At 30.3% G+C, this 25,589-nt stretch overlaps 1 protein-coding gene across 13 annotated transcripts in view; it reads right to left on the minus strand.

Moving 5' to 3' along the window:
- Positions 1-208: 208 nt before the first annotated feature.
- Positions 209-25,589, minus strand: part of mmd (disintegrin and metalloproteinase domain-containing protein mind-meld) — a 45,507-nt gene continuing 20,126 nt past the window's right edge. For 2 of the 13 annotated variants that reach the window (XM_018541621.1, XM_018541619.1), the window contains exons 9-26: positions 25,284-25,358; positions 25,026-25,198; positions 24,652-24,821; positions 24,383-24,546; positions 24,096-24,263; positions 23,461-23,765; positions 23,117-23,236; positions 22,915-22,996; positions 22,694-22,789; positions 21,690-21,849; positions 16,138-16,237; positions 13,679-13,831; positions 11,691-11,762; positions 7,314-7,495; positions 5,252-5,594; positions 4,865-4,981; positions 2,946-3,155; positions 209-944 (exon numbers count right to left, since the gene is read on the minus strand). In XM_018541621.1, the coding sequence (XP_018397123.1) occupies positions 491-944; positions 2,946-3,155; positions 4,865-4,981; positions 5,252-5,594; positions 7,314-7,495; positions 11,691-11,762; positions 13,679-13,831; positions 16,138-16,237; positions 21,690-21,849; positions 22,694-22,789; positions 22,915-22,996; positions 23,117-23,236; positions 23,461-23,765; positions 24,096-24,263; positions 24,383-24,546; positions 24,652-24,821; positions 25,026-25,198; positions 25,284-25,358 (3,144 nt within the window). In that variant the 3' untranslated portion in view covers positions 209-490. Of the gene's footprint in view, positions 945-2,945; positions 3,156-4,864; positions 4,982-5,251; positions 5,595-7,313; positions 7,496-11,690; positions 11,763-13,678; positions 13,832-16,098; positions 16,238-21,689; positions 21,850-22,693; positions 22,790-22,914; positions 22,997-23,116; positions 23,237-23,460; positions 23,766-24,095; positions 24,264-24,382; positions 24,547-24,651; positions 24,822-25,025; positions 25,199-25,283; positions 25,359-25,589 lie in introns of all 13 variants that reach the window. The other 11 variants (XM_018541615.1, XM_018541614.1, XM_018541616.1 and 8 more) reach the window with 10 other exon arrangements.

Raw genomic sequence — 25,589 nt, forward strand, 5'->3', positions numbered from 1 at the left:
AACGACAAAAAATTTCGAAATTAAGTTCTACTTTACTATTTCTTATATGCACACACACGCGACAAACACACACTAGGATTTTTAATAAATACATATACATATATATAATTAAAAATAAGGATATTTTTTATTTTGACTCAAATAAATTTGTAAATTAATTGTTATAAATTCATGCAGAGAGCGATGAAATAAGAACAGACATGGCGAGATTTGAGTAAATCATTTTACTAATGTTTATTAATAAACATTTCATATAGATTATTTGAATTCATTATATAATTTAATACGTGTTGTTTTTGTAATCGTCGCAATTACAGTTTATCGTTATTTACACTATTCAGTATAAAATGCGAGTTCGAGATTACATCATCGTCGGCATCGTCATCATTGTCACACCACTATACTGTTTTATTATTATTATTATTATTACGACTTTTCTCATTTCTTTCTTTTTTTTCTCGGACACTACCTGTCATCGATTAATTAATTATTAATGCTTGTACTCAGGAAAATGGGGGGGCAGTAGGGCAGTATTTTCGTTATCACTAGTGTTGTTGGTAATTAATTCTTTAGGGGAATCATTATTCATTATGTTACAATCTAGACTAAAGTTACCGTCTAGTTTGTTAATATTAGGCATGTGATTAACATCGATCCCACGAATTTCGCATAATGTTTGCTGTTGTTGAAATTGAGCAGATACGACTTCGGCGTTGCTGCCGGCGTCGAGGTTGTTTTCGGTTTGTGGGGGGGATGGATAATAGCCGCGCTGCGTGATTGGCAGTTGTTCCACCGGCAGTTGGTGTTGCTGTTGTTGCTGCACCGGCATCGCAGGCGGCGGTGGTGGCTGCTGCGGCGGCCGGTGCTGCACTCCTCCTCCTCCTCCTCCTCCATCCTCACTAGTCCACCGGGCTACTTGTTGTTGAGCTTGAATAAATGCATCACTAGAAAATAATAAGATTACACGAGCCCATTGGATCTAGTCCACCGCCACTAATGCTGCATTCGAACGCACGACGTAACAACATTCAGTAAACGAAGTCAATGATGAGTGAGACCCAGTCGACCCAGAAACAGGAGCTGTTTAGTGTATACGTGATTATTCTCTAAGGGCTTTATGATCAAGTTTATAATGTATAATCTAAAGTTTCATATAATATATGGAATAAAAGAGAACAGTGGATTATAAGGGCACTTATTTCGATTAGGATGAGAAAGCGAAATGAAAAAAGCAAAAGCTGTTTGAGCTAATCAGATATTGTTTTTCTCTCTCTTTCTCTCTCTAGTTTTTCTCTTTTGATCTCTAATTGGTTTTCGCTCTTTTCCGCTTTCTACTTTTCCGCTCTTAATCCGAATACGCTTTAAGAATAAGTCATAGGTTAATCAGAAAATGCTCTCTGGAGCATTAATTTTCAAAAATTTTAATGAATATTAATTACTAAATTAAAACTATATTATTTCTCTCTTATTTATAGCATAAAAAAGATAGAAAATTCTCTCTTAATGAAATTTGCATGTACATTAATTTACATATTTTATCTCGATTATAATAGAAAGAAACATTTTTTAAATTAAAAATATAAAAGTAAGCAATTCGACGGTTAGAAAAATATATATCCTCCATCAAAATATTTTTTATAATAATTTATACGTAATATATAAAATGATATTTTACTAACTTTACATGCGAAACTCATTCAATTCATACTTCATTTTAGCTCTTATTAAATTGAAATTAGGCTCTGCAGAGGAAATATCACGTACACACGTTAATCGAAAAGTTAATTAAGACATTTAAAGCACGTGCTAAGCTTTGTGACTTTACTACGATTGCTATTTTATATTTTAATTCAACATTCCTTATATATATTATACACATTATTATTAAACATATCAACTAAGAGAAATTTCAGATAAGGATAAGTGCGTACATCAATCACAATATAGATCATTTCATTGCGCGAAATATGTAGATTGGAAAAAATCTCTTACAGTCGCTTGAGAAATTATAGTCTATCATAGTCTAATACTATAGTTTAACGAGTTTTGGCAATGCAAAATACTAGAAGCGACATGCAAACGAAGTTTAATCATAATTGTGAGTTCTGTTAAGATGTCCCAGATCTGTTTAATTGTAAGTATTTTAATCAATTACATGAAAGTTAGTTGAAAAAGTAAAAAAAAATTACTTGGTTTATAAAATATATATTATCAATAGTTAATCTCTATTCTTAGAAATGAGTCAGTTTATAATAATAGATTTGGGACATATTTGTATTTTGAAAGAGAGTTGACTAATCTCATATGTGTTGTTATTGTTTAGAGCGATATATTCATACGATGCAGAAGCAAACGAAAAAGCATGCAGACTTTCGTGTGCTTTTCTCTGCCAAATTTTATACGTTGTATTATTCTTAATAAACTGCTTTATTAATTCAATCTACGATGCAATTGCGATTGCTGCGATTCTGCGGAATTAAATATTGTATGCCGAGTCCATTTATACTTTACGTAGGTTTCAAATTCTCCAGTCAATAGTATTGTGATTTGCACAATACTCACAATTTTTTATTTTATATATCGTCGTTCTTGAATATCCGTGATTACGAAAAAATCTTTCTATCAATTATAAATATAGCTCTCTTTTTCTAAATCTAAAAAAATCTCCTGCTTGCTCTGAAATTCTTATTAAATTGCGCCTTTTTGTGCGGTACGACATACGATTTTTGTGCATTGTTCACAATTATTCTGATGTCAACATTTTGATTAATTTTCTTTTCGCAAACGACAACATGCACCATCCTTATCTGAGATATATGTGAGTTATTGTGGGATTTGTGATAGAAAAGTGATACAGACGTGAATCGATAACATGTCTCAGTTACAGTGAATAGTTGCTACTAGTGAAGCCGTAAGATTTTTCGTGACGCAGAGTCTTGCAATACCTTTCACAATCGGGTGTTTCACCCCTAGTATTTGAGCCTCTGTCAGGATCGGCAGTTTCATAGATACCCTCGTCCTCAGGGTGCATTTGATGGGAGTGTTGATGGGTGTGTTGATGATTGCCGTAAGGACTTCGGGATGTTGGCTGACGGTATCTACCGTAGACGAATCTACTAGCGTCCTCGTCGCGGCCGCGGCTACATCTTCTGCTTCTACGTAGGAAATTCAATCAATTCCTGTATAAGTCCACGGGCTACGCGAAGTTCACGCGAATTTTATTTTATACACTATTCGGGGATTTGTTGTTGCCCTTGATACTTGAGAATTTAATGTAGATATTACATACACAGAAAAAAAAAAATTCTAAATTGTATATAAAGTATATAAAATTTAATTTATATAGAAAATAACGGATCGTTTGTCCCTAATTGTTCCAGTGTTCTAAGTCATTCTAGTCATATTTTTTAATTATTTGTATGTTCTTTGTGTAACTTATAATGTGTATAATTAGTTCGATTAGAATGATTTTTTTATTTAAAGTATTTTTTTTTAGAATGCGGCAACAGCGACATTCACACCTGTTATTGATAAGTCAATTTTACTGTTATTATTCGGCGCCTCATTAATATTTTAATTGAATTGCAATAATTGCTATAATTAAGTTTGTTACTAATATTTAGTATAAACAGACTCCGCATTTTATCTCGAGTAAATTTTCTATGAGTAAATATTTATTAATGATTTATTACCAAAAATGTGTCCCTTTCTCGTAATCCTTGCGCGTGTTTTACTGTAATCTACGGTTTCGCAAAACATCGAATATAGTGTTTGATATACATAAATAAATGCGTCGAGTCTGACAGCCTTCTGATGCGCAAGATAGGAAGCAGAATAAGATAATAACTTAATCCTCTCATTTTATTATAATTATTTTTCTATTATTTTTTTTTATAAAACAAATCAATTTGCATATTTTTTCATTTAAATTTTTTGCTTGTTTTATGTATTTCCTTTAAAATATAGTATATTATAATATTGCACATGAATTTTTATAAAAAGTTTTCTCTTTAATAATAAGAAAGAATTTCAATTACAAATGATAGAAAGGGCTAAAAGCCAATAAGAAGGAATTTATTATAAATTTAGAGTTTCTGAAAACTAACGATAAAAATATAATATACATAGAAAAAAATGTTACGATTACCACAACTGGAAATAATAATAATTTTCGATTATCATTGTATTTGGTTGTGATAACCGTAAGATGGTCATATCTTTACAGATATAATCGTTAAGATATGCCAATCTTAAAATTATCACAATCATATTATAGTCTTATATTTAAAAAATGTATTGATGAACAACTTTTGAGCGTGGCAACAGTAGTCGTTTTTTTCGTGTATGATTATTATTGATTATACAAAATTATAAAATATAAAAATTACATTTAAGTTAACGGTAGACTTAGATAAAGAGAGAATTTGAAGATAAGAATTTAAAAGGTAATTTAGATATTTATAAAAATACTTTTATGGCAATTTACCACTGCAATTAATCAACGTATGAGAGGGTTAAGGTAATAAGTTGGCGAAAGAGAAGATAGTAAGCGATTTACAGTGAGAGTTATAGCAGCGTGTGAAATATCTGCTGACAATAATTGTGATTAACAAAGTATGAAGAAGCTCAAACGTATGTAGCCAATCGTTTCGATAAGAGTAATCGTTGAATTAAAACGATGTCTAATTACAAAGTATTGCTAAAACGTCTAAGAATATTTTTCGTGTACTGTAATAAACATCCTTGTATAGTTCGCAATTATTATATCTCGATCTTATTTTGAAATTAACGCTCATTCTCTGAGTTGAGTTTGAAAAGCTTGTCTGTTATAAGCGCGCGTATATTTTTTTTTATAAGTTCTTACCCTTGTGATGACTCGCTACAAACAGAAGAATCGATTCTGTAGTGTCGATCCGGTTCAGTCTCGGATGTTCGAATCTCTTCGGACCCGCTCGGACTCATCTGACCAGTCATGTAAGGTCTGATGACAGGATTAATTATTGATTTTTTAATTTAAAACTCCGAACTGGTTGTAAAATGTAATTTGATATAAAAATCAATCGATAAGTATATACATATATATATATATATGTATTTGTTAAAATTGAAGAATTCATAGTTTCAAGGGCTTTAAAATTTATTTTGCGATCTGAGATTTTAATATTGATTTTTGAAAACTTTGAAGAATCTTGAAGGTGATCTAGGAATCTAAAATTTTATAAAGAAAAAAATATTAATTTATATAAAGTACCTCGCGCTTGCTCGATGCTCAAGTTGACGAATGAGATCCTCGAGATTGCGTATACGAATGGTGCCGCACGGCGGTTGCAGCTCCACGTCGTCGTCCTCTTCTTCCTGGCCGTTATCAATGCCATTGTCCTGACCATCGGTATCTTTACGGTACACATCGGGATAGCCACATTCGGCCAGTGACTTGCGTAGCGCGTCCTCATCAAGGAGATTGCTGCCCGACGGAGTACCCACAAGATCACGACGACTTGCTGCATTCTTTAGCACCTCGAGTATATCTTCATGATAACCATTCAATTGATTCAGAGTTCTTTCCACGTGTTCGATCGCGCCTCCACCTAGTCCTGACAAATACGTGACTCGAGTTACCGCTCCATAAATAAAAAGTCTTTCGATGATACAGTTTGTATTAATCCTTTCATGCGTAAGTCTTTCTTTTTACTTTTAGAAATTATGCATAATAAGAACGATCTCACAGAGTTTAACTACTTTGACATATGTTGTCAAGGTAATAATAACCCTGAGAGATATACAACAGGTTTTAACCGTTGCTTTATTACTCGTTATTATATAAAACGTTATATAAATGAACCGTTTAATGAGCTCAGTAAACGGTCGTCACTTCTGGATGCACCCCCCACTGTATTATAAATTTTCGTATTACTTTAAAGTAGAAATTGATAGAATAGTCCCGCTTTACCCTATGTATTAATTTTATGGACTGATGTATAATTTTTGTGTTTTTAGAACAAAATATTTTATTATAAATTGATACTTTTTTTTTTATTTTATAGCACAAATATATATCAAATATGTCAATAAATAAATGATAAGTATGTATTAAATCTGTGCTTTACTACATAAATGAGTCAATGATATACACAAAATGTGTAAAATTATAGATTCAATAAAGTATTATAACTTTTTAACGAATAACGACCTACGATTGAAACTTGTTGGAGGTTACTCAGGTTCATGACTTTGTGACAACATATGTCAAGATCGTTGAAATCAATGAGACTGACCCTAACGCATAGTTACCTAATTTTTCCAAAATTAGTAAAAAAAACACTCCTTGTGCATATTTGTGAACTAATATTATTATAATATTTGTTTTATTAATCCAAATTTTCTTATTTGATCTTATAAGATATAAAAATTATTCTCCAATCAATTTTATTTGTACACAATAAAGTTCAAATCTGGAATTAATTAGCGCACGAAAGAGTTAAATGATTATGAAGTCCTTTAAAAAGATCCTTTAATGACAATTCTTAACCCCTTATATCTTAGAATAATATTAAATCCCAAGGTGTATTCTTCTTAATGTTGGTATTTATAATTACGTAATGTATAATGAACTAATTTGTGTTTGCTAACCGTTTTTGCTTAGTGATAGAAATGGAGCGTGCGTGATATTGATTTATAAAGGGTTAAAGCTCGTGAAAAATCGATGCAAGAAGTTCGAACTTGCAAGAGATCGAAAGACAACCGAGCATTACATACATACATAGTATATGCACAAGATTGTAGACTATTTCTTTAGATACTTGACCGCTTAGAAATTAATATCAATTTCTGCGTAACAATACAAAATGGAAATTATGATTTTTTAATTTTACGAGATATTAAGAATATTTTTTTTATTAAATGTAACACATTAAGAGAACTAGATACTTTAATTTTAGTGTTTCATGCGCGTCATAAAATATATACAACAATAGTAGTTATTTAAAATTAAATATTAATTTGTACATAATTTTTTTAAATGAATAATATTTTTAAAAATAGAAACGATATATTTTTATTGATATTTTTAAAATTGAATAATGAGATTGGCTATTACTCACAATTATTTCGGAATACAAGTAATAAAATTCACATATTTTGATTCGACAATTTGTTTTTTTTAATGATTCTCTATTGCAACATCGTATGATTATTATTGTTGTACAATTTGTTGAGCTACAAACTCTGCTAGCTTTCGCTTGATCTTTCGGCTCGCCAAAGTTCGAGTTTCCTTCAGCTATTCTTCACAGAATATCGTGAGTCATCATGCTCACGTGTTGTGTTACAACTATCAGGCATTACAATACCGTAACCACCGTGTTTCTTTAAAATTCCCTTCTCAGGCAACTTTGTGAGATTGTTTGGTGGGAGATCAATGAAAGAGACAACCTCCTCTGCTCCCGTACCTCCATCTTCCTCCTCCACGCCGAGCCTCTTCGGCTGCGGTTTATGCTCCCTGAAAGATCGATCAGATTTATATTGGTGTTCACTTTTATTATCAATATCTTATATTAACTTTCATCTCCGCGAAAATAAGTGTGCAAATTCATATTGATCTTTTTAAAAGTTTATTAAAATATAAAATAATAAAATAAGTCTTAAGGAACGTTCCCTCTGATATCATAATTATAATAATTATTATTAATCATATTTTTCATAACGTAACATTAAACAATCGACTGGATTATATTTATAAAACGATGTTTTATAAATAAAACAGGATAACGATATGCAAAATTAAGATGTCGTGGAACAGTGTTATTAACGTATATATCATACATACATACATATGCACACACGTACAAATGTATCTTTACTATAAACAGTTATTGCCTGTATTTTTCTTTCTTTTCTTAATTAAGTATTCGAATTTGATAATAACACTGTGTGACCACAAAAATTTTCCAAAGAGCGCGTGGGTTTGGTTATGTCGGGGGCACGGCCCACTACCATTTCCTCAAGGGATTTGGCAAAGTTAGATCGTACAAAAATGGGGAATCAATTTATAGTTATGAATTTTGAGGAATACAGGTAGCGCGATTTGAGGTCAAATATATATGATAACAAATATACGCGCATGTTAATATTTTTTTCATCACGCGTGCACGTAATGTGCCCTATTACGACGAGCACTTGTAATGAAAAATTCTATGTGTAGCAAGTGGGGGCATATTTGTTTATAGGTCGGCACGGGCGCTCGTGCCCGGCCGCGCAATAAACAAATATCCTCCACTGTTACACTATGTACTATTAAATTTATTCAGCAATTGACCAGCAAAAATCAAAAATCATGGAAAGTAGAGATTTTCCTTTGTATCGACATTCCATCTGCATGATTTGTTGATGAAATTTTTCACCTTGTTCGTCTGACTCTGTAGCAAGCTGCTTTTCAAAGAATTGAAGGTGGTGATGTAAAAAATGGATTTTCAATGACATATGAACGCCGATATTCTTAAAAGCGGTCATCATATCATCTACTAATATACGGTTTTCAACTTGATGTTTCCCGAGAAAATTTGAAATCACAATTAACATTCTTACGTTTATCTAACGCGTTATAAAGTGATACTGGTGCGTGCGAAAGTTTTGATGCCTGATATGAAATGAACACATATATGGTATTTATTATTTAGGATCTGTGAAGCTGGCACGACATTCTGTCGATATCAAAAAAATTACAACACAGTTCCAGTAGCACTTTTCATAGTTCTACAGTTCTACCTAAAAACAAAAAATAGTTCCGCAGTTTTAATATGAAAAAACTAAAATTGAAAATATGGCGTGCTAACTTCGCGAATTTGGTACGTCAGATTTCCTCTAAAGTACGAGAAAAAAATTAATATTTGCACTTTTAGCAACAGTTCCCGATAGTTCTACTAAAAACCAACTAAGTTATGCATTTTCAAAATAAAATAACAACATTTAACAATTTTTATACATCCTATATATAGAAAATGGCATAAAACTTCTAGAAAAAGTGACGTGCTGACTATTTCTATCAATTTCAACGGCAGTTCTCGTTAGTTCTCACAGAGTTCTATGCATTGCAATCATTTATAAGCAGAGTTCCGGCCTCTACATATTTTTAATCAATTTTTTAATACCTGAGTCCAGCACGACACTTGCAGAAAAAGTCATTTTTTCTACAAGTGTCGTGCTGGACTCAGGTACTAAAAAATTTATTAAAAATATGTAGAGACCGGAACTCTGCTTACAAATGATTGCAATGCATAGAACTCTGTGAGAACTGCTGTTGAAACTGATAGAAATAGTCAGCACGTCACTTTTTCTAGAAGTTTTATGCCATTTTCTATGTATAGGATGTATAAAAATTGTTAAATGTTGTTATTTTATTTTGAAAATGCATAACTTAGTTGGTTTTTAGTAGAACTATCGGGAACTGTTGCTAAAAGTGCAAATATTAATTTTTTTCTCGTACTTTAGAGGAAATCTGACGTGCCAGATTCGCGTAGTTAGCACGCCATATTTTCAATTTTAGTTTTTTCATATTAAAATTGCGGAACTATTTTTTATTTCTAGATAGAACTGTAGAACTATGAAAAGTGCTACTGGAACTGTTGTAATTTTTTTGATATCGACAGAATGTCGTGCCAGCTTCACAGATCCTACTATCTAATGCTATCTCATATATTTGCAAAACAAAGTTCGCGCTCGCGCGCATAAGTGTGAGTGTATGTGTATGTATGTGCACGTATTTGTGATAATATTTGATCTCAAAACCATGAGAATAGCGCAACTGGTACTCCTCGAAATTAATAACTTCAAATTTATGCCCCATTCTTCTAAGATCTAACTTTACCAAATCTCTTGGGAAAATGATAGTGGGCCGTGTTCCCGACACAATCAAACCCACGCGCCCTTTGGAATATTTTAAAAGTTGAAATCGGTCACACAGTGTAATTGATAAGAAATAAAATTGCAGTTAATTGTTTTTATGTTGAATAGAGAGACATAAATTTAGATTTATTAGCTATTAATTAAAAGTTAATACTTTTATTCAGACATTTAATGAAAATTTTAAAAATTACAATTATATAATCGTAAATATTTGCAATACTTACTGCAATTTATAGAGATTTTAGAATTACATTTTTTGTAAATTGAGTAATTATTGCAATTATCCTGTCATTGTCTGCTTACATCTGATTGCAAAAATAGATGGTGATATAATCTTCAATGATATTTTTGCGATGAAAGAGATGAAAAATCAATTCTAATGAGTGATATCTTGGATTCAATGTACAGCTTGATGTACAGTTAACAACTAACGATATTTAGTTTATGATATAAGATTTATCAACTATAGAAAAACACTAAGTATATGTTGAATATTTTGTACAAGTGCACCTATTTTCATGCGATAAACAAAAAGTTGTAGCGGGATAAAATCATAAACATTTTAATACGATGGACAGCAATAAGCATGCAAGGATCGAATCGTTTTCATATTTAGTTTGACCGCAGCGTGTGTGTCGCAAAGTCAGCTGAATTATTAAAAACGTGATTGTGCAGAAAATGCTTTCGTGCAAAATACAAGAAGAGAAATAAAGGCATCCACGGCCGGATTAATAAATATAATTACATACAGAGAAGAATTTTGACTCTTCAGATTGTCAAAAATTTTGTGAAGCTACAATTACAAAAACCGCACACTGAGAGAAAAAAATAGCATCAGTAACTATAAAAATATAGCACCTCAACTATTTGAAAATGGTTATAGGGAAAAAGTAGTTAATTGAAATACAGAAATATTGTTGAAGTAATTGAACAATATATTTGATACAACTATGGGTGAATAGTTAACACTATCGCTAAAACTATATTTTTATAGTTCTTATTACGGTGTGAAGACATTTAGTTAAATATAATATTACAGTGTTCATATAAACAACAAAAGTTAACTTCTCAAAGCTATATATTTTTATCGTTACAATAACTGCAAGACTTGTATTTAAGAAACAATGTTCCAATGTTACATAAACTATATTTTTGAATAAGCATTACATTTCTCTATTATTTTAACTATATTTTTATAATTCCAAGAACTACAAAACTTTATTTGATTGGCTTGATACTTTTAAAGGTGTAACAGCTACATTGTTATATTTTTAACTATAGTTTTATTGTTATTAATACGACATTGAGAATAGTTAATTCTACATACAAAACTTGTATAGTTGTCACATTTATACTTATTATAATAATGAGTTTTTCTCTCAGTGCAACGCGACAATTTCCTGTATTTTTAAGACACAAGTGGATTTCGAATCGAGAGCCATATACTGTGGCAAAATTATGATCCAAGTAAGGAATAATAATTATCCAAATTGTGAATGCAATATACAAAATTTTAAATCTACAGTGGGAAAGATATTAATTATTTTAATCTTTTTTTTAATTAATAATTGTTATTTAAATAATACATTGGTTTGTTATGATTTACTAAAAACAGAATGTCTCAATTTTGGTAATTATAATTATGTAATTTTAACAGCAATCATCAACCAAGAAATGTTATCAAGATAAATTTCTTTGTTTTCAACAATTGTCTCCGAGAAAAATAGTAAAAATGATTCCTTGGTTGGATCAAACCTGATAATAAACATGATAGCGACATACATGAGACTTACTTGACTCTTGGCCCGTCGGCGGTGACGACGTTATTTGGATGTCGAAACAGCACGCGCTGGGTCTCGCCGCGGCTAGAAATATACTAATATAGGCATGCCGCGGCTATTCTTATTAACCCTCAATTACTATGTGCACCATTTGTTTAATTTGTTTTTAATTTTGACTCCATTAAAAATATATGTTTTCTTTTTATTAATTCTTACAAATAACCACAAGATTTATTTTTTCTGTTTTGAAATAAATTCAGGAAAAGCAGATACGTCGCTTTATTGTAGGATGACATATTAAAATTATAATGAAATTTTATATTACAATATGATTTTTATAAATTCCCTGTTATCTTTTTACCCAAAACTTAATGAGTAATTTGTTTACTCATTATTTTTTCTTTGAGTAACATTAATCTGTATAAATTAAAGATTATAATGGATTATTTTGACAATTAATTAGAAACCTAGCAAATATAAATATAAGTTGAATATTTGTTACCATTTAAAGATGAAATTATTTCTGCAAGAAGATCAATGCTGCACTTTTTAATAATTAAGGATTAATAAAATTATGTGAGTTAATGCTATCTTTTACTTCCTCACTTGTGGTATAAAAGAAATCAATTGAGCAAGGCTCGTAATTTTCTGTCGTTCGCGCGCTTTGATTTTATTATGGAAATAAACGTGATTAACAGTCAAATAAATATACAATTAACTGTAGGATCTAGTTCGTCATTCCGAACCTTGACTTAAAATCTCTGAATTAGATTTATAAAATGTTGCAAATATTTATATTGTAATTCAAATTATTATTGGTCTCTGACCAAGAGAAAATCTTGTGAGAGGAAACTTTATAAAAGAAAGACTCATCTTATAAAAATATTTTACATTTCTATTCACTACATCTCCACATTATTTTGTTAATCTTTAAAGATTTGATACTTTATATTTAGGGATCTAAAATGCAATTAACAATATCAGGAAGATTAGATAAAGCGCATACTAAAGCTTGTGTAAAGTTTAGGAGTCGAGATTTACCTGAAATAAAAAGGTATCGAACTCCAAAGTCACATTTAACTCAAGCAAATTTCAGCTCACTTCTTATAAAGCAGCTCGCGCATTTTCAATAAAAAGCATAACTTGTTATACAGGATAGGCCAAAAATATCCATAAAAAATCGTATATGTAAAAAAGAATTGAATATTCTTTAAAAAAATATTACAATATTTACTCACGCACATATGATACATACACGCACGCACGCACGCACATTCTGAATGCGAGTTAATTGTAATCACCGACAATTTTTGGCCCTTCTTGTAACTATCTAAATTACAAATATTTACTGCGAATTTCGTTCGTCGTTAAGTAACAATGCTCCTCGAAAACGATCGAACGACAGAAGCATCTCGAGCTGCAATAAATTCTACACCATACATCGATAAACTCATAATACTTAATTAACATTTGTGGGACAAACTCTGGGACATCGCGATGGTTTAAAAAAATACGTTGAACATGCACTTTAAGATTTGCCAATTGTGTAAGAAATAACGAAGTATATGATAAAAATGATGTAAGATGTAATGGGATGCTCTTATTACTAATAACGTTTTAATATATATTTAATAATTTCTAATCGCAATTACACATGTAATAATTTTTATGAAATTTTTAATAAAAAAGCGATGTAGATCGCGCGCGCTATAAGTTATTAAAACTAAAAATATTAAAATCGTGAAAATTATCTTGCTTGCAATTTACTTAAATAAACTTGTTTTCTCTAATGTTTAATATGTAATTTTTAGAATTGAATCTGTACTTCGAATATTAGAAATTTTATTTCAAATTTTTGAAGCTAGTTATCTGTATACACTTTACTCATTTCTCGTAAAGTTTTTGAATTTTCAATAAGTTCTTCTTCTACGTAATCTTAAAATACTTTGTAATTCCAAACTAGCCAACTAATAAAATAAGCAATGAAATGACCGCCGTACCTATACTGTGGCATACTGCCGAAAGTGAGGATCTTGTTGACCGTATCCAATGCCGCAGCTTCCGCATGATGATTACCGGAAACACCGCTGTAGCTCTTCTGCTGCGGCTTTTTCGAGTACGGTGGATCATACTTCTGGACGGTGCTCTTCCTTCTGCGAGAAATTCGCCCATTACGTAAAGCTTGTCACTTTATAGCGCGGGAAAAACTGATAAAGCGCATGCAAGCTAGCGGAAGAATATTTGTTCGAAAAGTACGGATAATTCTTAAAGATTTTAATAATGTTAAAAGGGATTATCATTGTATGAACTAATTAATATTGTTATGAATTGTTAGCATAACTGCTAGTAATTTTGTTTAGAGTTAGTTATAAAACATAATTTATCTAATTATGTTAAAAAATTTATAATAAAGGGTTACCTGGGGAGTAGTTGTCGTAGAATACTGAATTTGTTTTATAAAGATGTAAAAAGAAAATACAAACTTGGTAAAATAAAAATTTAAAAAATTTGTCGATTATATAAGAATACGGCAAATCAAGAATTAAAATTTAGAATGAATTTTTATGTAATAAATACTTAATATATCCATATCTGTTATACATATATGTAAACTATAATTCCTCTTTTAAATTAAATATTGAAATAAATAACAATCTTTTTAATAACAATTTTTCTCAATATTGATCAAATCTTAATCATTATTGTCATTGATTAATGTTCATTATGTTCAACATTTTGTAATATAGCTCAAAACTATTAATATTCAACAATATTTAACATTCTGCGACGATTGTTTTTATTTGAATATTTATCTTGACATACGAGCCCATCGACGTAAATAAACATGGTGTCGATAATCCCTCTTAAATTGGCGGATGAGGTTCATCAGAGTCTACCTACATCAATTATCCATGATTAAAAAATTATTACATAGATAATATAGCATTATCAGCAAAATTTGCTCGACGTTCTATATTCTTGTCATGGAAATCAACGAATTCTTTTAACATGCAAAAATGAAACAAAGCGAATAACCAGTTAATTGGTACATTTACAGCCGTCTCTTGCAGGTCATCTTCCATTGCAGTACCAATTAACTAATCGGTGAAAGACAAATAGCAGGTTTAACTCTAAACAGCATTAAAATATAGTAGCATAAAAAGCTCTTGAAAATATTTACCAAGATAATATTATCGCTTTTATTTATAACGCCGCGTTTTGATTATGTAAATTGTTTTTAAAATTATTATTACAAAATTAAAACTATTATAATACCTTTCTCAGAAAATAAGATATTGTATGCTGCTTTGGGTTAAACAAATAAGACATAAATTAAGCTTAATAGAAAATAGTGAATTATGGAAGAACGATATTTATTTCTGAGTAATATAAACAATTTTTCTTGTGAAATTGGAATAAATTTCGATATTAAAATGTAAAATTGAATGGAAAACATTTAAATATTTTAGATGAGGTGGTATAATTGTTAAATATATTTAAATACTAATTACTGTGCTTAGGGGCAAATTTCGAAATATTTTGCATATTGCAATTCCTCTTATCATTAGTAAAGAGAATAAAAAAATCAGGATGAAAAAATATCAAAGAAAAGTATAAAAAGATGCAAGGTATAAAATATCAAGTGTAATGGCATGAATGTATGCATGTACATATGTATAAATGCATAAAGAAGATCACGGAAAGAGCGTATGCTAGCAGCGAAGTTTTATTCTTTGACGAATTTATAATCAGACTTCTTAGCAAGCAGTTTAATCAAAACTATTTGAAACAATCCTTAAATTAATTCTTACAAATGAAATTTACTAATTGTAAGACAAAAATTAATTTTTTTTCATTTTCTAATATATACATATAATAAATATACACTATTAAGAATTACAATTTAGAATTTTAACAATAATTTAAAAAATATAAAAATTATACTAATTGAAAAACATATATCAAATTTTATTTAAAAACGAGAAAAAAAATAAGGAAATACGTACGAAATATATTAAATATGTTATGTAGTTTATTAACTAGTTATAAGATAAAGACGTACTTTGTAATTACATTAAACAAAAATTAAATAAAATTATATTTTCAGATTTCGTTAATATACACTAAGTACTATAAACATGAAAGCAACATCAAGCAACAAAATTAAATGCTTGCAGAAGAAAGAAGCTGCATTACAAATTTTCTGAAGAACAGCGTGCCGCTCATAGTGCGTATACACTCCTTCCATGCCTTGCATGTTGAGAGAAAGAAGAAAAGGAAGAAGAAGAAAAGAGAGAGAGAGAGAGAGAAAGAGAGAAAGAAGAAAAATAAGTAAAATAAGAAGAGAAAAAGAGAGAAATAAGAAAGAAAAAGGACATAGAGAAAAAAGTTCTACTTGTGTATGTTTCTGCACACTAACCTGAGACAGAGGGAGAAGTTTTTATGTACTACGACTGACCTGTAGCAGAGAGCCACCAGAGTAAATAATACGAAAACACCCCCTACCACCGACATGAGCATACCAACTAAAAATACAGTGTTAGAGCCGTGGTAGTTCTCTGTATGCGTATTGTATGTATGTAATTCGTCGTCATCACCGTCATCATCATTACCATTCATCATCATCATCATCGTCATCATCATCGTCAGATATGGCGAGCCATCGTTATGTCATCATGAATAGATTATTATTTATTCATTTATTTTTTTATTTTGCGAAACGAGGATTTACACCATCGCAGTTTACGCAGTGCAGGAGGGTGGTTCGATTCGGTATTTTCGTATCCGAGCGTCCCACAGCATGCAGACAGACAGAGATGGCAGACAGAAACAGACAAGAAACAGAGAAGCCAATATCAGCACGTGAAAAAAGACATACATCCATATATGTATATTATTATATACGTAGACAATTATACAATCTATATGATACAGAGTGTTCATTCTTAAAATAATGCAACCTAAACTTTACTTATATTATTATTAAAATTAGAAATATATAATATGACACAATAAAATTAAATACGATTCATTTTAATACATATTATATTAGATTATGTTGTTTCACGGGACTCATTATTATAGTAAATATAAGAAAGTAAAATTTGAGTTGCATTTTAGAATAAACATTTTATGTATAGCATTGTCAAATTACTAAATTCGTAACTCAAGAAATGCAGACATGTCAGGTTCGGTTTCGTGTGGATTGAGCACGCTTCAGCAATAAAAATAAAAATCTGCAAAAATTGGTCGTTACGAAGTTTCATAATGAGAACAATGATACGGTCAACAGATTTTCAGAATCTTGATTCTCAGATCTGAAAATCTATGTATTTTATTGTTAGTTGTCAAAAGTTTAAATCTCAACTTGTTTAAGGATCCTATAAATAATTTTTATAGATTCATAGATCTGTAAGATTTCAAGAAGCTGTGGAATTCAACATCCAGGGATACAGAAATCTGCGAATCTTAGTGTCTAAGGATAAAAAGATCCAAAAACGACTAGATCCGTAGTTTTCGAAATCCAGAGATGGCATAATCCTAGAACCCTATCCTCGTATTCTCTCTGGAAAAAGGCAGTTCTGTTAACCCTTTCTCAGTTCTGAATATTTCCTTTTCAATTGCAATAACAATTAACTATAAACAAATTAAATATAATAGGGAGCTATATGAAATACAAACTGTTGCCGAAAGGGTTAATCGTATCACTTAACTCGGAACATCGGAACATCGATTTTTCACAAAGAGTCAGTTTCGTTGACTCAAAAGAATTGATTATTCTAACTTACAAGCTTCCACCAAGTTGCATACAGTTATTAATAACCGACGATGTCCAGTAAGTTCTTCGCTAATCAGCTTCTTTCATGCTTTCATAGGGCATACAAGCAGCTGGCACATTGTATAGTTTTTTGACGTCGCTTTTTGAGGGACGATCAGAAATTCAGAAATATCTTTGCTATTATTTGATTAGAATTTAATATTTGTCTGATGTCGTTTGTTTTTCTTTTAATAAATACATAATTATTTAAAGAAAATATATTGATACGTTTAAAGAAAGATAAAATAAAAAAGCTTTAAATTTTCAAAATTTATATTAATTTAAAATTTTTGTGTTTGCTGAAAATTTGTTTTCTTGAAGATTTTTTAATCCCTTATTTATGAAACTGTTGTTGTCATCCCTCGAAACGCGATAATCACTAAAATGGAGATTTTCGCTCGAACAACATAGTCACGATCATAAATCACTATGCCATGAGCACATCCATAGCACACACCACATAGTGACAATATTGGTTATATATATAAATATATAATATATATAAAAAAAGATGTGTACATATATATTTATGTTGTCATGTATGCGAGCGATTCAGATGCAAAACCAGCTGCGTTCAATTTTCATAGAAAATTTATATTGATAAATGCAGCTGAAAATAATATTGGAATTTTTGATAATTATGTGCAGCTATTTTAATTTATAATTAATACTGAAATATTAAAGAATTTACTCTATTTAAAATTTAAGAACTATTAGAATAAGCTATACGTTACCTAAAATATTTAAGAGCCAACTTAGAATTCATAAAGCATAGATTGTAGTGTGATAGGAACTAAACAACCTCGAATTCTCCCTCCCTTCTCGTAATGTGTGGAATGTCTTGTTCTTCTAAGGAACTTCTTAGCAAGGAATCTAGGATACACAGGGTAACTAGAATCTCAGCGAATTAAAAGCTAAAACACGAAGAGTCTAAGGACAAGCAATTTAAACTACGAAGCACATGACAGAATTCAAGAAAGTTTTAAGAGATTGCTTATATTAACATAAGTTCTTGCAATTTATTCGAAAGTGCCAAAAAATGAAGAGAAGCCAAAGATAACAAATAAAAAAATATCAACATATAAATAACTTTTTCTACTATTGTCGTTGTGAGCTGAACGCAGCGAGTTTTGTTTTCTGCAACTTTCGCGTTTATACGTGTAATAGGTGAACACCGAGTAGAATAGGCTAAGAGTGATCGATATTATGATGGCCGCGTGCGATGCCTCCTCATCATCATCATCATCATCATCATCATCATCCAGCTAGCCACGAATTACGACGAAGACGAAGACGACAGGCCTTGATCGCGGGCGATCTGTTCTCGCTGTTACTGTACCTGTAGCAAACAGCCATTAGTGCAAAACAAAGGAAGACGCCCGTCACCACACCCACCAGGATCACTACCATCAATCCTGTAGAGAGATTGTTGTTGGTGCCTCCTGAAATGATCAAGCATTTGTATCCCGCGTGCGGCGCGTACGGTGTGACCGTGTCTTGTATGTGTACGTGAATGTGTGCATTGCGTCGTGTGATAATGGCATCCTAATATAAAAATACATCGTCCCTTTAATCGTAGAATTTTGTAACTCTTTTATTATTCTCTGAAGAATTGACAACCTTCAAGACCAGTTCTAAAGAGTCAGTTAAAGTTCTATAATTAGGAGACGAATATCTCTTATATATACCGCTTTTAATATGTACATAGCTATTAAAATATATATAATTACTACTTGACCATAGAAAGGGAGGTACAGAGAGTTAAGGATTTTAAAAAACAAGAGAACACATATACGAATTTCGGAATTTAATAAATCCAAGAGAATTGAAAATTTAAAAACAAAATAATATTTCTACTTTTTTTTCAAATATAACAAAGTGACCTAAAAGTGTTTTATCGTTCAAGGGATAAAAGCGGGGATGTCGCATTTGCAAGGACTGAGAAAATACCAAAAAAGGATATTAAAGGATACAAAAGGATCCTTCTTTTCCGCTTTCGCTTCTCTTGAAACGAAATCGAGCGTGATCATCGTACAATATATGGGTTCGCATACACATTCGGATTTTATGTGCACAGCTGATAGTATGACCCCAACAAATTCTAACTCTGCCTTATCGCGAGCCTAAAATCGATCGGGACGATCGACTGGACTCATATTGCTACAACTGAAAGTACAGTAGACTTCCTTTTTATCGGAAACGCGCGATATTATTTCCGATTTAAACTTTCCGCGAATGGAAAAGGCGGCTTATTGTTGATCGAATGTGAAATCACTTCAGAAAAATCATAGCTCTAATCAACATATTGATCTACTATAATTACATTTTTTACATCTGATTAAACAAATAATTATCTAGATTATATCTTTATTGTTTCGTAATTTTATTCATGTGTTAATTATTACATATATTATAATGAATATAAATAAAAGTATAATATAATTCATATATAAATATAATTATAATAAATATGTAATAATAATAATAAATATAATTTAGAAAAAAATTTCATATTAAAAAAATATTACAATTAATTAAATTAGGTAATAATGTTAATTACAATTTTATAATAATTGTAATTTTTTAAACAAATACTATATTTATTATATCATTTAGTTAAATTTTTATCAAAAATATATAACGATTTAACGGAAGTCTGCTATACTATATGAGAATTAATAATTGTTAAATAACTTGATGATAATTAATAATGGTTATAATTAATAATACACGAAAATAAATGTTACGATTACTCAAGTGTATTTTTATACTTGAGTAATCGTCTGTTGCTCCTACTTATTTTCTTGTATTTTAATATAATATTATAAATAATAATAATTAACGTGTTATATAATCGTATTAAGAACTTGGTTCAAAAAGCAGCGTAATGATATTTCTAATTTTATGTAAAGCATATTTTATATAATAACATTAGAAACGAGGTTGTTAATGTAAATACATCATCTAAATATGAGGCGTCACTTTCGGTCGAAGTTCGATGTTTAAGCTAAAAAATACATATATATTATTACTATTTAAATGAATTTATCTCAGAAATATTACTGAGCGCCGGTTACTTTCGAATCTTCAACACAATCTGAAATGTTAATTCTCCTAAATTTAAATTATTTTAAAACCTGTCAAGAACTTATTGCTTTTTCTGAGATATATTCATTAAAATAATACGCACACACACACACACACACACACACACACACACACACACACACACACATATATATATATTGGTATATAATTTAAATATTATTAGATATGCTATATTATATTATAATTGTATTAGCTTAACACATCTAATTTTTACCGAAAGTAGTGCTTGCGTATTTAGTAACGATGTATTCACATTGATGATTTCATTTTTAATCTTATTATTATTTATGTTTCTTTTCAGTATACGTTACTTTATATACATATATACATATTGATGATTATTGCGTGAAATGAACAATATTGCTAAGACCTCAGTATAGTGAGGACGCTCGTATGGAATGCATAAAAGATTCGAGTTTAGCCTCTCCGGCTAAAATAATATTTTCCGCAATAAGTTCTTTACAGGTTTTAACATGATTTAATTTGAGGGATTACTAATTTCAAATTATTATATTTCAAATTGATTGTATTTAAGCTCGAAAGTAATCACAATCCTGAGATAAATTTATTTTAATTATATATGTATATATATACATATATATATATATATATATATATTAGCTTAATGTTTAACTTTGACCGAAAGTAGTGCTCTCGTATTTATATTTTATATGTATGTTTATAAAATGTCAATGTTTAAATTTTTATTGAAATCTGCATGATTTAAATCATATACATGTAAATTTTAGTTAGAATATTTATTGATTTACTGTTTTTTTTTTATATGAATTATCGATATAGAAATAATAATGATTGTAGATAATAGCATGAATAATTATATTTTTTTCAGAAAGATAACCCTCTAGAAAGCATGTAATGCGATAAACAATTGAACCTGAATTTGAATAACGAATGAAAGTTGTAAAGAGAAATAAATGCCTATATTGATCTATACTACGCCTGCTAGAGAGTTAATTATAATGTTTAAAAAAAGATCTGCAAGAACAATAGCGCATCAATTTCCCGCTTTTATCCTTTAAATAACAAATATGAAAAAGATTTGTATGTAAGGAGCCGCGGCTTACCGTAGGGGGTCTCTTTCTTTTCCGGAAGTTTAGAATCAGATTTCTGTACTACTTCAGGTGCGGATGTTGTCGGTAATGCCGTCGGGATAGATTGTTCTATAGAACAGTCCGGTCCACTCCAACCAAGAAAACAGTGACACTTGTTGACGTTTGTACATACCTACGAAAAAAAAATAAAATATGAATTTCTAGTTTACAATGTTAATACAACATAAAAATATAAAATATATAAAAAAATATAAAAATATTTAAATTAATTTAATTTATTTATTTATATCAAAATGTTTAATTTAAAAAAGAATAATAAGCTCTAGAGAATATAAAGGTACAATTGCCAAACAGAGCCAGCATTAGATGTTCATGTATGAATTTAAATTCTTTATTCCATATATAACAAATTAAGTAACGTTCCCTACACTTTTGGATCATCTAGAATAATTAAAAAAGAAGAATAGTATGTCACAAATTATAATTAGATAGATTAGAGAAAATTTTACAGTCAGATAACTGGAAGACACCCAATTAAAGTTGAGATATATGTATAAGAATTAGATATATAAATGTGTCAGCAAATTAAAAAAAAATTTAATTAAAAAAATATTAAATGTTAAATTTTGTTTAAATTTAATTAAAAATGTTAAATACAAAAAATGTACAATTAATTTTTTTAAAAGTATATGTAATAAATTTTAAGAGATTTTTAATTTTAACATTCCTTGTGTTCATAATTTAACATTTCTCATTTGTAATAGGTAAATTTTTTCAATTTTAAAGAACAAACATTTAATTACAAAAACATGATATTTTAATTAATACGATGATATTTTTAATTTTATATAGCTTTTATTTTTATTTTAATGAGATAGAACTCTGTGACAATCAGCTGTAAATTTAATTTTACTATATTTGACTTCCACTTATAAAAAAACTGAAAAATTTATTACTACAAATGTAATTTCTTATTACATGTAATACAATTGTTTTAGATTTTGAAATTTACTTACGCCATTTCCTGAACATTCTTTATCATCGTGATTGCTAGGACATTTTTCTTGATCGATGTATGGAAACAAACTCGTGCAAGTTTGATTTACGCAAATCTAGAATATATTATTAATAATTATCAATATCAAACATAGGAATCAGGTCAACATATAATATTTAAAAATAAGTAAAACTACGTATAATAATTTTCATGAAAGTTAAATGTGTCATTATTAATTACCAAGTTATCACCGCAAGATGTGCCATCACGAACCAATCCCATTCCAGGTATATCAGACCCTTCTACTCTTCCATTCGTGGCTCTGGTAAATAGATATAATTGATTTAACACAATACACAATATTACTATATATATCAACATGTAAAATATTTCAAATATTCTATCTAGTTAAGAAGTAGCTACTTCATTGCCAAATACTTACTTGCATTCGTATTCTTGGTTTTTGATGGAAATTATAGTTCTAGTGTGTAAATCCTTCATTCCATCGATTACCGGTTGTTTACTTCCTTGTTGGCATTGAAGAGATCCACAGCGAATGTTTCTGAAAGAAAGAATTTTCTCATTTAACCATTATATTGATATCATATCTAAATATCTCGTTCAATCGAATTATCTCTCGTACCAAAGATATAATGAAAATTAAGACAAAAACTTGAAAATTTATATCAATATTAATTTTATCTTTTTAAATTGATTTTTTACATCTTTTTTATTATATCTTTTATATTTTTATTTTTTCATCACACAATAAAAGCGATTACTCACTCAGATTCGCATTTGATAAGATGACCGCTGGAATCGGTACCGCAGTGGCCGTTGATAGATCCCTTAGAGTTAAATTGTTCGAAACACTCTTTATCGGCAGCGATTCCGCCGTAACCCCATACTTGTTCGCACTGTAGATCCAGAGCCGGACAAATTCCGTTGAAGCAATGCCCAGCATTATTCGCGCACGGGTTGCCGTTCTTTTTATAAACATCCGATGGACACTGACCAGTATCACCGGTGCACATTTCCGGTAAATCGCATTCGTTCGTCGATTCGCGGCAAACGACGCCACGAGCACGGAGCTGAAATTTTGTCAATACATTGAAAAGAAAAAGGATTTACGTTAGAACATAGATGCGAAAAGAAGCAAAAGAAAATTATACGCTGGAAATGGAATTATAATTGCTCCTTTGTCACCATTTTTCACGCTGATAAATATATTTAATAGTTTATATTTGATAAATAATTTAATGTTTCTTTTTGTATTAAATATTTGGGAATTTTTAAAAAACTAATTATAATAGTAATACATCTCTCTCAATATTATATTGCATGGAATGTGATTCACGCCATATCGTATTACTTCCAAGAGATTGCTCGCTAAAAGACAGGATAATCTTCCCTTATCTTACCTTGCAATCGCTGCAACAAGGACCGGTCGCGCATTCGGCCTCCGTTGTCAGCTTACAGGTGATAGGATCGCAACAAGGATCGTACTCCTTGCACTCCTCGATCGATCCGCAGTCGCATTGTTCCCCGTCGTCGATTACCCTGTTTCCGCATGATCTCCTAATCTCCAACTATAACCCGAAGCAGATCCCAAATCGATTACTCTAATTGAATTTGCTTCACGGTTCATTCGATCCCATTCTAATTCGTTTAAAGCATTATTGATTTTATGTGTAAGTTGTCAATTTACCTCGTTAGGTTTGTTAAAAAGGCAAATGCCATGGCCGCTCTTTAAGGCTTCAATGTAGTCAGTTTTACTACATTCTGAAAACTTGTATGGCTGAACGTTTTCTAGGCCGACGATGGATTGAGCCATAATGCATCCGTGCCAATCGCGGCAATTGCAATCGTTCCCTAAAATTGATAATAATAAGTCTTACCACTTTTACAAAGCTGGAAATCTGTTTACCAAATTGATTTGCGCATCAAAAATAAAACAAAAAACTTTGTAATACTTACTTCCATCGTCGTGGCTCATGCCAATATTGTGACCGATCATGTGTGCCATGGTACCAGCTAAAAGATGAGGCTCGTAAGTATTTAGATCAACGCTGATTCCTACGGATCTTTGACTGCATACAGTCTCGGGTACAGCCACCCCTGATTCTCCACCTGAGAAAGTCTCACCCCTATCGAAAATATAAATTCACAAACGTTACTTCTTTATTTAATCATATTACTTGCTATCTTAGTTGCTAACACTGAACTTTTATGCCCTCTATTTCAAAAATGAATCGTATTGAATCAAGATAAAAATATAAAATAATAGATGTTTTGAGATGTTTGACACAATCAAAATTTGTTAAAAACCGGAAGAGAAGCAATAAACTCACGTGAGTAATTGGGTGGTATCCTGAGCAACTTGATACATTCTCCGCATCGTATAATCGTTAAAGCTTAACAAGGCTTGATCGATGTCGATACCGTTATCGATTTGTGCTTGGTTGCTGCCCTTCCAACTTTCGATGTATACGACGGAGACTCTAGTGTTTAATGTACGGAAATACTGTGAAGGAAATCTAATTTAGTACATATAGCCTACGGGAAAATGAATTTACATAGATATTATTATTGTACATAATTCAACTTACCAAATCTGCGATATTAGCAACTTGGATGGCATCGTGAACAACCTCAGCTCTGGTACTACCGTTTCTTTTGTCAAACTATACATAGAGATAAAGTATCATTTGAAGGATATTACAGATATGTTAAATAGAATTAATTTAATATCGCAAATATTAAACTGTATTTCTCATTAAGATTTAATAGAGAGAGAGATGAATAAAATTTAAATTTCAAATAGAATTTAAATTAATTTAAATTTTAGTTAAAATTAAAAAAATACATTTTTTTATATATCTCTTATATTTAAAAAATACCTTTATTTTCTATAC

This window comes from Cyphomyrmex costatus, unplaced genomic scaffold, assembly GCF_001594065.2.
Source record: "Cyphomyrmex costatus isolate MS0001 unplaced genomic scaffold, Ccosl1.0 scaffold296, whole genome shotgun sequence".
Lineage (NCBI taxonomy): Eukaryota > Metazoa > Arthropoda > Insecta > Hymenoptera > Formicidae > Cyphomyrmex > Cyphomyrmex costatus.